The following is a 15,802-nucleotide window of genomic DNA, read 5'->3' as shown; positions in this document are numbered from 1 at the left end:
TTAAGGTCGTACTTCGTGTTGTATTGGACATAATTAGAGCGTTGTGGACAATAATGTAAACATAATGTATCCTCTGGTGTACGTGTGTTCAACCTGACATGTAAAAAGGACAGCTCCTAACATGTACACCAAATTGTGCACATATGCTTATATTTCAAATTTGCTATTAAAGTTCCTCAAAGGACTTAAACCACTGAATATAAGAAAATATACATTATCAGCTAGAGAATATACTCAAAGAATTATAGGCAAAGAAACTTTTTGATAAAGTTTTGTTGGTCTTTAATTTAGAGCTGCAATCAATTATTGATTGAGAAAAATGTCCAGCGCAAATTTGAGGACTATGATAAAGTCCTCAAATCAGGTTCTCGGTCTGAAGAGCCATCTCCAGCCCAAACATATTCAGCTTATTATAAGCAGGACAAGACACTAAATGCTCACATTTGAGAAGCAAGAACCATTTAATTTGTTTGCCATTTTTATCTAAAAAATGACTTCAATGCAGAGTTGATCATCAGAATAGTTGAGTTATTTGTTGACCTTCCCATCATTTCAGCTCAACATCAACTGTCCTGTAGTTTAATTGATCTTGTTCTTAATGCCACATACTAACATCTGTGAACACTATTAATTGTATAAAAGTTGAAATATCTTTCAACTGTATTAACTATATGAATCAGAATCACAAATAAACTCCACATGGACGGTAAGTCATGAGACAGTGTGGTGGCATGATTCTATAGGCCGCTACTGTTCTGACTTCAGTAATTAAAAAGCTTCTGCCACTTTAACGTTAATGCTTTAACTGCTTAAAAGAGTAATGGAAGAAAAAAACACCTCGTCTTCCTGTCTACGTGTTGTTGAACTGCGGTAAGATATTTGCAGGGTCGCTACAAACGGAGTGGTCTTCAGAAAAGGGTGAACTTACAAGTTATTTTCTTCACTTATAAAAACTTTTATCAGGGCCTGTTTCTAAGACTTACTCAGATAAACACAAGACAAACAAAACAATTTGAGAATGATCATTTCTTTCACATTGCTTCTGGTCAAGAAGTGAAAAGAACTTTCTGAAGCACTAATGAGTCAATAAATGCAGTCTATATCCTCAAGCCTCTCAGAATAACTGGAAAACAGAACAAGGTTCTCAAGAAGTGGATATTACAAAATTAGAAACTTTAAAAACAATAGAAACTCCAAATATTGTTACAATGACAGTGTCTTGACACATTTCTTCAGTCTAAGCTAAATATTGGACCAACTGAGGTTTCCCCAGGCTACAGCTTTACTTCATTATGTTCAAACAATCACATTTGGAATCTATTACATACAGAGAAGTCCATCTCAACCGAGGAAGAAAACATTAAGGAAGTAAATGCAACTAGTCATACTAAACAAATCTCAAGCAGCAAATGGATGATGTTGCCATGCAGATCATAACAAAAACTAAATAGTATTGCAAATACATTAAACGTGAAAATGACTTATTTAAACTCAAGCACGGGGAGAAATGTGATTGAGGAGAAGCCAAAATGGAGTGAATAGCTGGTCTGAGGCCGTCTGACACAATCATTATACAGCTTGGCTGGCTTCCTCTGCTGCCACCTTGTCTGAGGTATCGCTATCTGCTGCGGCATCCATTGAGGCCGCGTTTGCTTTATGCAGTTCAGCCATGTCCTCACCCACATTTCCCAATGCAGCAACATCTGGGGCTGCCACATCCTGGGTATTCATGTGTGAGGCTGGCACATCTATCAAACCCGTGTCTGCTGCAACCTTGTCCTGAGCAACTGCTTCTGAAGGGCCGCTGTCCGTGGCTGCTGTGTCCACAGCAGGCTTGTTTGTGGCGGTCTTGTCCGAGGCCACCTGCTCGGTCCTCTCCACGTAGAAGAGGATGTAGGCCTTGGCCTTCCTCACCACGTCCTCATTGGTCAGAGTCACTGTGCTGTCGTTGAAGTGGTACCACCGGCTCTCGTGGCTGCCATATGCCGTATAATGCCCCGATCCAACCCTGTGAACACAGACACGCGTATCACGTTCTGCTGCCTTGGCTTCTGATGAGACTGTATTCATCGCTGCTTAAGTGCGATGGAGACGTTCAGCTCAGCAGTGCAACATCGCCACTTAGAGGCAAGAGGTAAAATAGCAGCACTTTGATGAGCAGCGCTTGGCCTATCTTGAAGCATTTTCAAGGACCCTCAGCCTAATGCCTTTGAATTTGATCAAATACAGCTGTCCACAAGGCTTTTTGACAAAACTGCATCTGAATTGTTACTCCAGCAACTGGGTGACTGTCAGCTAACTGTGGTAAGCAGAGCTTAATGCCAGCGTATGAGAAGTAGCGAGTATACGACTGAATAAAGGACTTGGATTTTACTGCAGGAGTTGTGTGAGGGTTTGTAAATAAATATACTTTGTTGTTCAACGGCCACCATTTACTTCAATTCATCAAAACGTTTCTAATGATTTTTTGTTTACCGTGGAGGCATGAGTTCAAGGCAACACGGGGTGAGTAACTGATATACAAATGGTAGATTTGGGGGTCAGGTACTCCTCTAATGCTTGGGAGGGGGCTTATGGGAAAGGGTTAAGATAAGGTGTGTGTGAGTGGAGGGGGGCTCCTTTATTGTAATTCCCTGCATGTTTACAATAAAATATGCAATAATTAAGATCAGTGTATATGATGGAATAGTGGCTTTATGTAATCTGACCCACTAGATGGTTTGTAACACAAAGCCATCAGAGGAGCCTTCATTGGAAAAAGTAGCGGGCTTATTTTCCCCACAGGCTAGTTACTCCATATCCTTGTGGAGAGCCCTAGATTATGCAATATCTGTTTGTGCTAATTCAAAATTGAACAAATACATATTTCAACTTCTCCATTTGTGTGTTTAAAACAAGATACTCCCTCAACTCACCCAGATCCGTGATGCACTACGACAGCAACGAGGTCATACAGGCAGCTCTCTGGTAATGAATTCTCCGGCTGCAAACAGAAGAAAGACGAGAGAAGATATTTCCTTACAGCACTGAAAACATCGTGCCACAGACCGCCTGGGAGCCTTGATCAATCAACACAGATACGGTTAATACATTCAAAACACACAGCAGGATATGTATGACACACCAGCTTTTACCCAACATGCTTTGCAGCGTCTTTGAAGAGACATTGTTTTTGTTTAATCAGCCCCGAATACTGGCAAAGAACAGCTCCACAAAAAGAGTGACACCATGTCCTAACAGAAAGAATGACACCATGTCCTAACAGCAAGCGTTACGTTAGGTACGGGATCTGTTTACATGACCGGTCAACTGTGCGCTCAAGATCAGACGTAATCAGTAACCACCAAAAGGTGGGTGAGTAGTAAAGTCTGTACTTTTTAAACCAAAAGCATCCATTTTATATTGTGATACTGGTAAGTACATAAAATACAGCAAGTAGTCAACTTTTATTGTACACAACTAGATATTCTAAGAGTTCGAACCTGTGTTTTTAAGAACTGATATTCAAACATAATCTTTTGGCCAATTTTTGATTTGTAAATGGAAGAGATGCTCCACCAATCCCAGAAATGACACAACTTAAAGAATAACAACAATAAGGAATAATTTGAAAGCAAACTCCAGTTTAAACTAGTTCCCCTTCTCGAGTTTGTCCGATAACAGTCACTGTCGAACAGCGCCCCCTGCAGGCATTAGTTTAGACACACAGAATGGCTTAATAAGTACATTACATGTGCTACACAATAATCTAACAACAAAGACTTATTGATCTGTTCAACTACTTTCTCCAGTAATTGTTTTGTCTTTAAAATGTTAGAAAACTCTGACATATGCCCCCCAACTTGCAATTTTTTTAAATTTTCTTTAGATATAAATCCATTATCAGATGACTAAGAGGACAATTTAGTTTTAATCAATCCCCAGTTTGGTAAAAGGAACCATTACATTTTTTCATCTATATTTTTAAATAGTTTATTCTTGGTGCTGTCTGCGGCTTCTCCGTTTGTGCCCAACTTGCAATGCAGCCATTTTAGTTCACCGTCATATTTCACTCCCATTTCCAAGTCAGCTGTCGAGCATTTCACTTGAGATCTTTCCGTGGTCTGATTAGTGTCTTGACTCCTTTTTTAAGTTAGTAAACAATACCCGTTCATTATAAAGGTTTAGAATTTGGCTACTCTAAGTTCTTGTGAAGTTTGACTGAGAGAACGCCTGAACTGAAAGAGCACAGCCGGCCTCTGACCGGTAGCAGTTCCTACTGTCCCACTAATGTGCTATATGAGTCGCGGCCGTTTCATTTTCATTCCTTGTTCGTCATTTTTAGACTCACCTCCAGTAAGTAGCGCCTCATGTCCAGGCCTTTCAGTGGAAACTCCACATAGGTATCCACCTTGTTTCTCAAGAAGGCCGTCCAGTGGAACCTCTTTAGGTGCAGACACAAAACCTAATACAGGAAATAAAAGCTCCAATTATACCCGAAGGCAATATGTCCCCAACTACTTTACTCTCATAGAAAAACCTTTCACATGAATTAATTGTAGAAAGAATTGAGAATTTCTGTCTCTACTTTTGGCAGCTTCTGGATCCAGAACTTCTTGGTGGATTTCTGTCGCTTTTTACACTTATGGCAATAGTACAGCTCCGTTTCATCAAGTTCTTCCAGGTCTGTGAAGCTACGCAAGCAGTCTAAAACATAAACAAACAACAGAAAATGCTGCCATTAATCTCAGCAGTACACACTTAGAAAGTAATACTACCAAAAAAATTTCTAATGAGTCACTACCTCCGACAGTGGGAAACTTACCACGCAAGGTGCAGGTGGGCCCCGGCTCCTGGTCCTTACTTCTCTTCTGTCTGAACTGGCTGGGAATGTCCAAAGACAGATCTGAGTGAAACAGAATGGACATAAATACGATGTGAGAATACACAGGTACGAGTAGCTACGCAGCGCTTCTGATGTGTGTTTGGCCATTAAACGGTGTACTTCAGAAAACATGCGCGTCAGACGCTTTCAGTTCGTTTGGGCCTTTACCAAGAAAGGGATCAAACTTCCGAGATTCTGTTCCACATATCAGGCAGTTGACTTCATTCTGAAGTATGCCACCAAAGTTGGATGTGACAACACTGGCAGTCCCATTTCTGTAAAGAAATAAAAAGCAGACATAAAGCAGCTATTATCAATAAATGCACATTCGTTCTGGTGGTCAATCAATGTCTGAGCTAAAGCATATGCAAACAACATATTCTAAACGCTACGAACTAGTAAATGCTATTATTTGTATGTACATATACAAAATCATTCGAAGGTTGCCCGGGCTTACATGCAGCATTTGCCATCTGCAGTGGAGAATCTGACCCCGTCCTGAGGTGAGACTGGGTGAGACGCCCCGTTGCGACTGTACTGGAGCTCCCTGTGGAGATGGTCCAGCAGGTACCGCATGAACTCGTGTGCATCCTGCTGCTGATAGCCCCTGGACACAAACACACAGCCTTAAATGACAATGTTCCAGTTTAATGAAAGCAGAACTAAGAAGGAAACGGTTTGCTGCTCAGCATGAGGAGCTTAATTCTGGCAAACTCTCCGTACACTCTTGGCATACCTGAAACTTGGCATGATTTTCCATATAGCATAAAATAAGGTATCTGGACTGAAGGCTGTCTGGCTTCCTTGCCACAGGGAACAAAGGGTTTTCCTGAACTCCTCCACCAAAGACCTGTTCAACATAAAGCAACCCGGTTACCCCGCTGCACAACCTGGGACAGTAAACATCCAAAGCCTGTCCAAATCAAAGGACACAAGACTTTCAAATGCATGACACACAAGTACTACTAATAATAAGGTGTATTATTCAAGATAATTACTGCTGTTAGGAGTCTCATCAGGAAATGTTACTAAGAAGTACACAAGTAACAACTCAATCAATTTTATGCTTGCTGATAATAATTGTTAGATTTTTGCACTCAGCCCATAAATCCCCCCCCCCGACAGAATAGGACCTTACACACTGGTGTCCCCTTGGCTTCGGGTGTGGTACATCCTCCTTCCTGCCGTCTTACCGCTGCGTAGAGCCACTGCAGGCAGCTCCTTGAAATAACAGCTGAACTGCTTGATGTTGCTGTCAAAGAATAGATTTTTGTTGGAACATGCTTGACACCAGACATTAGCACATTTAGCAAAACAGGCAGGAACACCCATTTGAATCATATGAACGGTCTAAGCATTCCACTTCTTGATTAGGTCTTACCAGTCACCAGAGAAAACAGACAATGAAACCGACGGGAAACCAGCGAGACGTGTGTGGGCCAAATTCTGTGATGTGGGGAAATTGTGATTTGTAACTTTTAAAGTAAATTTGAGACGTGAGAGAGAGACCCTCCACCACTACATTTATCTGTTAGGGAAGCTTTTAGTTAGGGGCCGAGGCATTTTAACCCCATACTAAAAGTAATGGTAACTAATGGCTGCCTGGAAAGTAGTAAAACAGATTATGTTTATTTAAAAAAAGTCTTCATCATGCTTTGGTAAATGGTCAGCAGTAATACAAAAAGTACTCGATATGTTATTGTAAAAACACACGAAGAAAAAATGCGTTTTAGCTGGGAACTATGTCCGTTGACTGCGTCTCCCCTGACTGTGCCCCAGCCTGTATTCATAAAGGATGACTTGTCATGGGGCCCTGGGTCTACAGGGGCAGAGCTACTGAACCATGCTGCAAACCCAGTGTACCACCCACATACCTCATCTTCAGTGCAGAACCTTACCTGAGGGACTGCAGAATGGCATTCATGAAGCACGTGTTTCCCAAGTTCCGCAGACCTGTAGCTCCTAAAGCTCCTAAAGCTGCCCCATCCTGTTAGAGACAAGTGAAATGCATTCAAATCCTAATCAGTATATACACAACATAAATATTTTGAAAGGCTTAGGAAAAATCCTGACTAAAACCATGTTTTAAGCTAACATTTAAAGACAGTCAACTTGTGTAGAGCTCTATAAAAGGATGCCATGACTCGTACTTGTGAACGGAAATATTTAAGCTAAGTCTGAGCCAAAGTATTTTGTGCTAAAACACCACTGTGGAGCGGCTCCAACCTACAACTTATATGCAAAAGAAATCAATCGTAATATGTTCAGCCACTTACGTTGTCTTTCAACAACTTGCTATCTGAGGCTGGGTTGTCCTGAAGTTTTCTTTTCCTCTGTCTGTCACCCATCAGTACTGAGCTGTAGGAGGGGAACATGTTATCAGGACACTGATGTTGTATTGAGCATGACGTGAAATATACTTTTCATATACTTGCCTTTAGACATTCAAACACTGTCAAACTATCAAAACTACTGCTACATTATAATGACTTATGATTTTCTTTCTTTAGATTTGCACTTACTTTTCTAAACTCTGCAGATGTTCCCTGACCTTCTGCACCTGCCCAAGCTTTGTGTCATTAACAACAAAGTCATCACATCTGTAACTATAAAACCCACATTAGTCAATACACAAAAATGAACTTTGCATAAAAACACTGCATCATAAATATCTTGTATTGTGTTTCACTGTGGTAGCATGCAACATGTGTAAATGTGGCAGGAGGGATTATCATCAAATACTTCTCAATGACATAATGACATAACAATCCCTTGACTGTACTAGTGTAAGGTTCCACTGTGAGTAACATTGTCGACATAGATGTGTTGGTCATGATAGACACACACCAGAACACGCTGTAGCTGCTGCAGTCCATGCAGACGGAATGATGGGATTTCTCTTTCTCCTGTTTCTCGCCCTTCTTTTGACTGACGCCAATGACTTGACACTCTTCAAAGTGTTTCTTTGCATGCCCATTGACGTATCTGTATAGAAAGAGACTACTTTAGCACACACAACATATAGAACCACCAGAAAATAATCGAATATTAAGTGTTGGCCTGTGTTGCGCTCACACATTTGATCAAAGAATCTGCTAAAAAAAGAAAAAAAAGAAATAGACATTGCAGTTTTGATCCTGGGTATAACAATGATGACAATCAGAGCATCTGATGTTTTTAAAGGAATCCCTTGTTTTGACAGTATTTCAAGAATCCTCAAAGATGCGTGTTACCATCTGGATAAACACATAATCTGTCGGCTGTACAATAACAAATATTTTAACCCATTTGCCAATCTCAGACTACATAACATTTCCTTGTTAAAACAAAGATGGTAACTGGAAATGAAACATTTCCTCGATTACATTTGAAGAGTCCTTGAGGAACTGGAAATGTTTCCAAAACAGTGCAAGTCAAATGACTTGTGTTTTTCAAAGATTTTTAGGGAATAAAACATGCTTAGCGGTGTGATTTAATGCAAAAGCAGAAACTGGGGCTAACCAGACCTATCCTAATAAAACCACAGCTTTTTAAAGGTTTTCAGACACATATTTATAGACAGCATTCTCAGTGACCACAGACTGAGTTATGTAGACTATAGATACATTAATGCACGTATTGCAGCCCTTACATGGTTGTATAATTGATTTGTCTAAAAAGGTCTGAGACACACACGTTGCGAGTGAGATGTTTGCTTTTCCAACTTTAGTTGTAAACAAAAACGGCAACAACTTACCTTCCACAATGGACCATCAGACAAGTAAGGCAAATCCATGGACTCTTATTAGACCTACAAGCTGGAGATAAAAGAGGAAGTCTTAATTAAGAGGAAGATATTTCTATAAGACAGTGTATTGTGTGATTTTCTTTTGAAAGGACCATTCCTTCATGTGTTCGCTGTGATCTGCCCCCGAGTTAACGTAACATTATCTATCTAACGTTGGTTGATGTTAGCATGGAAGCAAGGGCTAGAATCCAAATTATTGCACGTGTAATGTCTGCATCCGTTAACGTCAATGTTACTAATGTTGGCTGAAAGGATGACTTCTCTTACCGTTGCAACACCAGGAGAACGGAGTACCGTTAGGGAGCCTGGAGGTGTCGATGGGACCGCTCACGTTTGAGTTCAGATGAGGGCACTCCATCGGCTCACGAAGTCAGCTAATGTCAGCCAACACTACACCACCAACGGCACCAGGAACAAGGCAGCTAACAATAGTTAGCCAATTAACCTAGAGTAGCTAGCTAACGCTAGCTGGCCAACTACTTCAGCTCGCGAACGCACGTTTTCCGGTTCTTTGCTCGCGCTTAACCGTTTGATAGCTACACTATTTCTGGCATGCTTTCAGGATACAGCAGTTTACAGATAATAAAGATAATGCCGTTTCCACCCTGACATATTGATAAATAAAATAGTAACGTTAGCTTAACGTTAGTAAAAGGTACTTGGTAACTGCTGGCGTTTGCCACAAACAAATGGAAATACCTTGAGGAAGTGACGTAGTTTCTGCCGGCTCGGCCTTTTGCCAGCTAACGTTATAAAACAAAGATGAAAAAGCTTCTGGGAGTAGGTTACGTTTAAGTACTTCCTTCTTCGCTTACATTCCCCTGGCCGCTTATAGATACGGTATGTGCCTCTTATTTGGGTCGGCACTCTTTTCTATTGGATTGATACCTACTGATATTTAGAAGCTCTAATGTTCAACCGAATTAAACCATGTTGTGAGACTTTACATTAGTTTAGAAGTGTCACGCATGCGTAGTGGCCTCGCTTCCGATCGTTGCCTATTAATTGAATATGCAGACTATTGGCTATGTCAAATATTATATAATATAATATTGGGTGCTCATCCCAGAGGTGAGAAATCATTGTTTTGAAAGTCACAAGTAGGTCCCAAGTCAAGACAGACAAGTCCCAAATCAAGTCCTGAGTCGTAAACATGTCATAAAGTTTTGGGGTTTTTTGCCAGATGTAATGCCATTTTAACAACAAAGTAATAATATATTATGTTTACAAAATGCATGAATGCTTTTGAAAATGTGTACGTAAAAACAAATTTGTTCAAATATGTATATGACTGAACAACCTCAAGGTTGAGAAAGCAAAGCACTAAAATAAGACATTCCAGTGATTCTTATGCAAAACAGCTTTTATATCCCAAATACAAGGCATGAGCATAAACATTTGATATAACAGCAACACATTTCAGGAAAATGTGACAGGTTGTTTTTGACACGATTATGTTGAGATGTTTACAGCCTAAAACAAAAGATTCACAAATGCTGAGCTGGAAAACATAATAACAGAGTATGCAGTGGGCATGCACTTCACAAAAACACCTCTAAATATATGCGTTGCGTTTAGAATTGGCACGTGCCTTCAGAAGACTTCAGATAGTTTTCAACAAATTTTGAGCCAGGTGATGATGCAGTTATATTTTGGAAACATTGAAATGCATCGTTAGAAATCATTTGAGGTAATTGTGCACAAGCAGATGAGTACCTGAACTAGGAATGATGCAGTTCTGCTCCTGTGTGTTTGTCGTGACTCGTAAAAAAAATACTGAGATGCTTCTAAAGGAAATATTTCTCAAAACCTCAGGTGCAACACTAAACAATGAATTTAATTAATAACTGATGTGCCCACTGTTTCCTCATTGAATCATTTGGTCTATAAAAATTGTAAGAAATGTCTGTCACAATTTCCTGGTTCCCAAATTGTTTTGTCCGGCCAACCCAAATGTATTCTGTTTACTATCACATAAGGCAAAGCAGAGCAGGAAATCCTCACAACTGAATAGCTGGAACAAAGGAGACTGTTGACATTCTTCCTGGAAAAAGGACTTCAACAATTAATCAATTATTAAAATCATTTCAGGTAAATCAACAGATCAATTAATTGACAAATCGTTACCGCTGTGGTTGCTTTTGATTACACTTATGACTTATCAGATTTATTTAAATTGCTAAATGAAAGTACAGTATAAAGTTCCCAGGAAATAACACAACTTAAGACACATCACTTTGCACATGTTGTGTGTGAAACAAAACATGAAACAACAAAATTGTAATGGCTTGTACACAATGTCAGTAAAAAAATTCGAAATTGAAGTTAAATGTTGCAATCAGTTATGTTTGGTATCACGGCTATTAGAGTTATAATACACAACCAAGCTGATAAATGTTGCCGTCAAGGTGACATGATTTTCTATGCCATTTCAATCGCCTTGTCCTGAAGAGGTGAGCTAGACTCTTTACTTTTCCCTTCTGCCTTCATTTTGGGGCTCTTTTTCCTAAAGAAGAACAAAAAATATGAATGCAATTACAGTAGAGTGGCCATTAAGTGTAAGTAATGTTATTCCTTTTCAGTTTGAATTATTTCTGCAAAACTACAAAGACAAAGAAAAAGAGTCTTACTTTGACTGAACGGTCAAGACAATCACAGTTATGAAGATGGCGGCAATAATGACAGAAAGCAGAACTCCACAGATGATGGCTGTTAAAGAGCACATGTAAATAGATTGAACACTAGAAGTATATAACAACATTTGTATGCAGATAGTTGCAACTGATGTAAAATGAGTGAAAAACAGTTTGGACTAAAAGAAACAGAACAAAAACAGGGATCTGTTCTGCTTGAGTTCATTATCTACTGACCAATAGGAGTGTCTGGCTCGTCCTCCTCTTCTTCCACACCATCGTCTTGGAACCCAAACAATTAACATTAACACGATGAACAACATATAATTGTATCAAGTTTTTTTAAAGTGTCATTACTGACCCCTTAGTTTTAAAACATATATTGACATAATGATGTTTCAACATGTATAATTAACAGCAAATGGAGAGAGATTATTGCTCACCGTGGATGCCATCACAGGTGTGGTTGCAGCTCGCTTGGTCAAAAAACCTGTTTCCGTTTCCAATGCATCCAGACCAGAGGAATTTTTTGCATTTGTCATGAACAGAATCGTAGTAGTATCTCAAAAACTGACCACTGCAGTCACCTATGGCCTTTTTGAAGTGGCAAGCTTGGGACACTGTGAAAAGAAAACACCATCCCCATTCGAAAGTAGTCATTACAGGGGTTGCAGTTTACAAGTATAAAACTAATAAATATATTGAAAAAAACAGAAATATGATTGATCATGTCTAAAATTGCTCAGCTATACAGTACATAATTAGATGATTGAAACGTTATCCAGCAGTATATTAAAGCCTCTGCACATTTATTCACATTTTGTCCTACTCCTCCACCACTTGGTGGCGTATTGCTAACACTCATGCTGACACGTGTCTTTTCTCTGAAGACAAAGTAATACGGGGGCAAAAGTGAAACTCAACAATTTCTGGGTCTATTAAATTAACTCGCAAAAATAGCATCAGCATTGATATCATGTCGATTTTGCCGTCTTATAATGAACATGATAATAATTTGGTCGAGGCAGATCTCAAGAAGCCCTTCCTCTCTTGGTCCTTTAGGCCATAAAACTACCTCATTAGGCAGTTTCATGTTCCAAAGTCCTTACAGCCAGGAAGAAGGACAGCGTTTCTTTCTAGACTGGGTTGATCCACATGTAGGTGGCCTTTATTTAGGTTGCATATTTAAAACAGAGCAGTGAATCAAGATGAATTACATTAATAATCTTTCGCTAATAGTGTTTAAAACCCTCTTACCATCCATGGGGTAGAGGTTTTCTGCATTGACGGAACAGTTCCTTATGCACTCTCTTTCATTCTGAAAACGGTTGGCATTTCCTCCTTGGCCTTTGTAAAGGAAAGGATTGCACTGACCCTTGATGGGGTCATAATACAATGAAAAGGTAAAGCTTGAACCTTCACCTTCTTCGGGGGCCAATTGACAGAAATCTGTTGGATGATAACAAACACTGTTAGTCAGATAACTTCTGTTTGTAAAAGGTGATGCTCTGGTTTTGTGGTTGGAAGAACTATTGGCTACAGAATAAGCTGGTGAGTTGACCATTTCACAATTTCTGTATGATAGGTGTTTCACCGAGCATCATCAGCACATAACTAATGTTTAACTAATCTCATCACCAGATACCCACTCCCTCTTTTTATGACAGCAATAAAGAGTTTCATTTAAGGTACATTTTCAGTCCTCCCGCCCTTCATAGATTTCACTGAAGGGAAGTGGTTTCAAACTATTCTTTTAAGATAAGATTTTTGAGGGAAGCTAACTTAGTAACTACCTGGCTATTCATGGGTGCTCAATAATTTGCCAAGCTGTCAGGTGGGGTGAAGTTGCAGGTCGACAGCTCATCATGCTCAGGCTCAGACAGAAATGATCTCAGTGTTTAAAAGTTTAGAATTATAGAGGAAGGAATTGTCCAGTCAGCTTAGCACAACCTTTAGCAGTGTGTAAATAACATTTCCAGGAGAGTAAAGGTACAGTAAGTACCATCTCTTCTTTTTTTGGTCACATCTAAAGACAATCATTGTTGGCTTTAGTTGCTAGTTACAACATAAACATAATGTCAGTAAAAAGGTAAAATACAATTATATCTTGCTGAGAGATGCAGTTTAGAATTCTACAATGTACTGAAGCATGTTTTTTTCCCCATCAAGTCTGTTGTTTCCTGATTGAATACCACTGTTCTGTATAATGATTCCGCCTAATTTATTTTGTCTTCCGCCAATGTAACCGCCATGTTGATCTGAAGGTAGCACAACTCTTTCTCCTTGATTCAGTTTCAGACACATTATATTTAAGTGAAAAACATTGACAATCATATAAAAGGTGAAGAAAATATCATATTTTACGGTTGTGTTTTAAAAAAAAGAAGCAATACACAACGCAAACATTTGATAATTCTTCACTAAAGACGAGTCTGTGTGCTAGTTTCCTGGCCTGTTCTGAAAAGTACACCTCTGGTCTATAAAACGTTCTTTGGTTACTACTTTAAATTAAGAAGAAAACAGTTTGATGTACCTGGAGGATTCGAATGGCTGATGTAGAATGCAGAAAATGCAATCCCGAAAAACAACAGGTGCTTCATCTTGCTGCTTGCCTTTGTTCTGTCTTTACCGGAGTGAGTGAGGGTTGTAAACCAGAGTGGGTTGTCACGACCTTTGGACCGATATTTCCTCAATGGTGACAACTGCAACTGAAACAAAAGTTAATGGCAGGGAAAGATATCTTCCTCTATTTTATTATCTTTATTATACAGTACGTATATGAGGGTTTTTATATTAGGTCGAAGCTAGCTCCAAATGCAGATAATATGCAGTAGCGTGGGTTAATACTGCTATTGTTGGGTGTTGTGTTTAAAACACCTTACGCCTCATTCAGGTAACATTCAGGCTTAAAGATAACTCCTGCTGCACAACAGCAGCATACACAAAGTAGCATAGATTAGCATATTGACAGACTTTATTTTTGTCATTTTATGGAGATTTTGCATCAGAAATTAGATTACCTGAAGCAATATAAATGACTCCAAATGCAACCTAACCTTCTGCAGAGGACTTGATTAAAGAGCATTTTTGGAAAGTTAAAACCCTCCTGTCAGTTACCTCAGGGAATTACTCTATCCTCTTATTTTTCATTTTGGCTGAAACACTTCAGTTTTCCATTGTCACATCGTAAGACTTTCATCTTTAACCTGTGATAATCCTCGTTATGAGCCAAGTTAAAATAAAATAAACAATTTGTAATTATTTTGTCTTCAAAGAGTAAGATATGATGAATGTGAAAACAAACTCTGCCCACACATCATTCTGTACATTTTGTTGAGGGTGGCTTTATAATAAATTCTACACAGGACTGTAAATGTATCGTGGTTAGTATGTTTGGGGTGTATTGTTTAGGCATTCTATTTGTCATATTCTTTAGCCAATTATTTGCCTCATATTGTTTACTTTGACTTGTTGCCCCATGTTGCATGAGGGCACCACAGTAATTTAACACCCAACCTTTAGGCAGACAGGTAAGGCAGAGGGAACCCATTCAGCTTACATGTTTGTGTGTTCTGCATCTTTAAGTGTTTGAGTGGGGGAACTTTAGGAATGTCAAATTTTGACAGCCAAGCTTTTTTTATCAAACATGGTGACCCCAACTATTTCAATAGGGCTACACATTAGTGGCAGCACAAATAGGTTGCTTGTTCACCTATTGTGCAGGTGCGTCTTGTAGCGCCCTCACACACCTCACTTTCTTTTAAACCACATTTCTCTGTAACAACACCGGCGCACGTGCACGCGGCTCAGCGTTCCCCGCATCTTCCGTCCGCCGGCGGCAGCTCGAGCCCAAGATGATTGACGTCGCTTGGATGCGGTCGCCGCGTCAAGTTGTCAGTCTCCGATGACTCTGGAGGCTGGTTTTGTCTTTGCTATGACGTCAGCGCGAGCTACAATGGAGCTGGCAACACGAGAAGGCTATAAAAGCCGGTTTGAAGACTGGCGCTCTGGTGCTGCAAGCTCCTGCTCTGCACCGGCTTGACATCAGGCTGCCTATCGCACGGGAGCGCTGAGGGGATCAAGATGCACTTTCTGAGCGTCACACCCATCGTTTCACTATTGATGACTTTCCTGGCTGTACTGCATGGTAAGCTCTTTGATGCGTGGGGAAAGCAACCTGTTAGGATGTCACTTTTAGATGCACTTTTAGAGATGTGTTAAGTAGAAAAAGTAAAATATGTTGGCCATTTAGCAATTTGTGAACAAAATGCTTCATGGCAGATGTCTTCATCCACCTGCACTTGACACTTGTCTCTGAAATAAAAGCTTTAAACGTCTGCCCCAAATGAATTGTTTTCTATTCATTTTTGTTTTATTTATATATTACTACTATACTGCACCCTTTAATGTGTGGAAGTGCAGTTATTCTGATATATTTTAATTTTTTGGGAGAAAAATATATTTTTTCTTTCTGTTTCAGCTGCCAAATGGACGTACAGTGGTAAGTCTTATAATATT

The 15,802-nt window shown here is 39.7% G+C and overlaps 2 protein-coding genes across 2 annotated transcripts; both read right to left on the bottom strand.

Annotated features, from left to right (window-relative positions):
* Positions 1–526: 526 nt before the first annotated feature.
* usp3 (ubiquitin specific peptidase 3) lies at positions 527–9,336 on the bottom strand. The gene is made up of 15 exons (XM_079162712.1): positions 8,919–9,336; positions 8,601–8,661; positions 7,712–7,849; positions 7,387–7,470; positions 7,141–7,222; positions 6,763–6,851; positions 6,003–6,116; positions 5,601–5,714; positions 5,322–5,471; positions 5,033–5,139; positions 4,805–4,885; positions 4,568–4,686; positions 4,331–4,444; positions 2,916–2,983; positions 527–2,008 (listed from the first exon to the last, which is right to left on the bottom strand). The coding sequence occupies exons 1-15, from the start codon at positions 9,007–9,009 to the stop codon at positions 1,570–1,572; spliced, it is 1,851 nt and encodes a 616-aa protein (XP_079018838.1). The 5' UTR covers positions 9,010–9,336; the 3' UTR covers positions 527–1,569.
* A 660-nt stretch (positions 9,337–9,996) lies between these two features.
* LOC306699177 (inter-alpha-trypsin inhibitor) lies at positions 9,997–13,947 on the bottom strand. The gene is made up of 6 exons (XM_079163704.1): positions 13,818–13,947; positions 12,542–12,733; positions 11,728–11,904; positions 11,522–11,566; positions 11,282–11,360; positions 9,997–11,157 (listed from the first exon to the last, which is right to left on the bottom strand). Exons 1-6 carry the CDS (start codon positions 13,882–13,884, stop codon positions 11,073–11,075), a joined length of 645 nt encoding a protein of 214 aa, XP_079019830.1. The 5' UTR covers positions 13,885–13,947; the 3' UTR covers positions 9,997–11,072.
* Positions 13,948–15,802: the final 1,855 nt, after the last annotated feature.

Source organism: Pholis gunnellus (genome assembly GCF_910591455.1).
Source record: "Pholis gunnellus genome assembly, chromosome: 7".
Lineage (NCBI taxonomy): Eukaryota > Metazoa > Chordata > Actinopteri > Perciformes > Pholidae > Pholis > Pholis gunnellus.
This window is presented reverse-complemented; position numbering and strand designations above follow the sequence as displayed.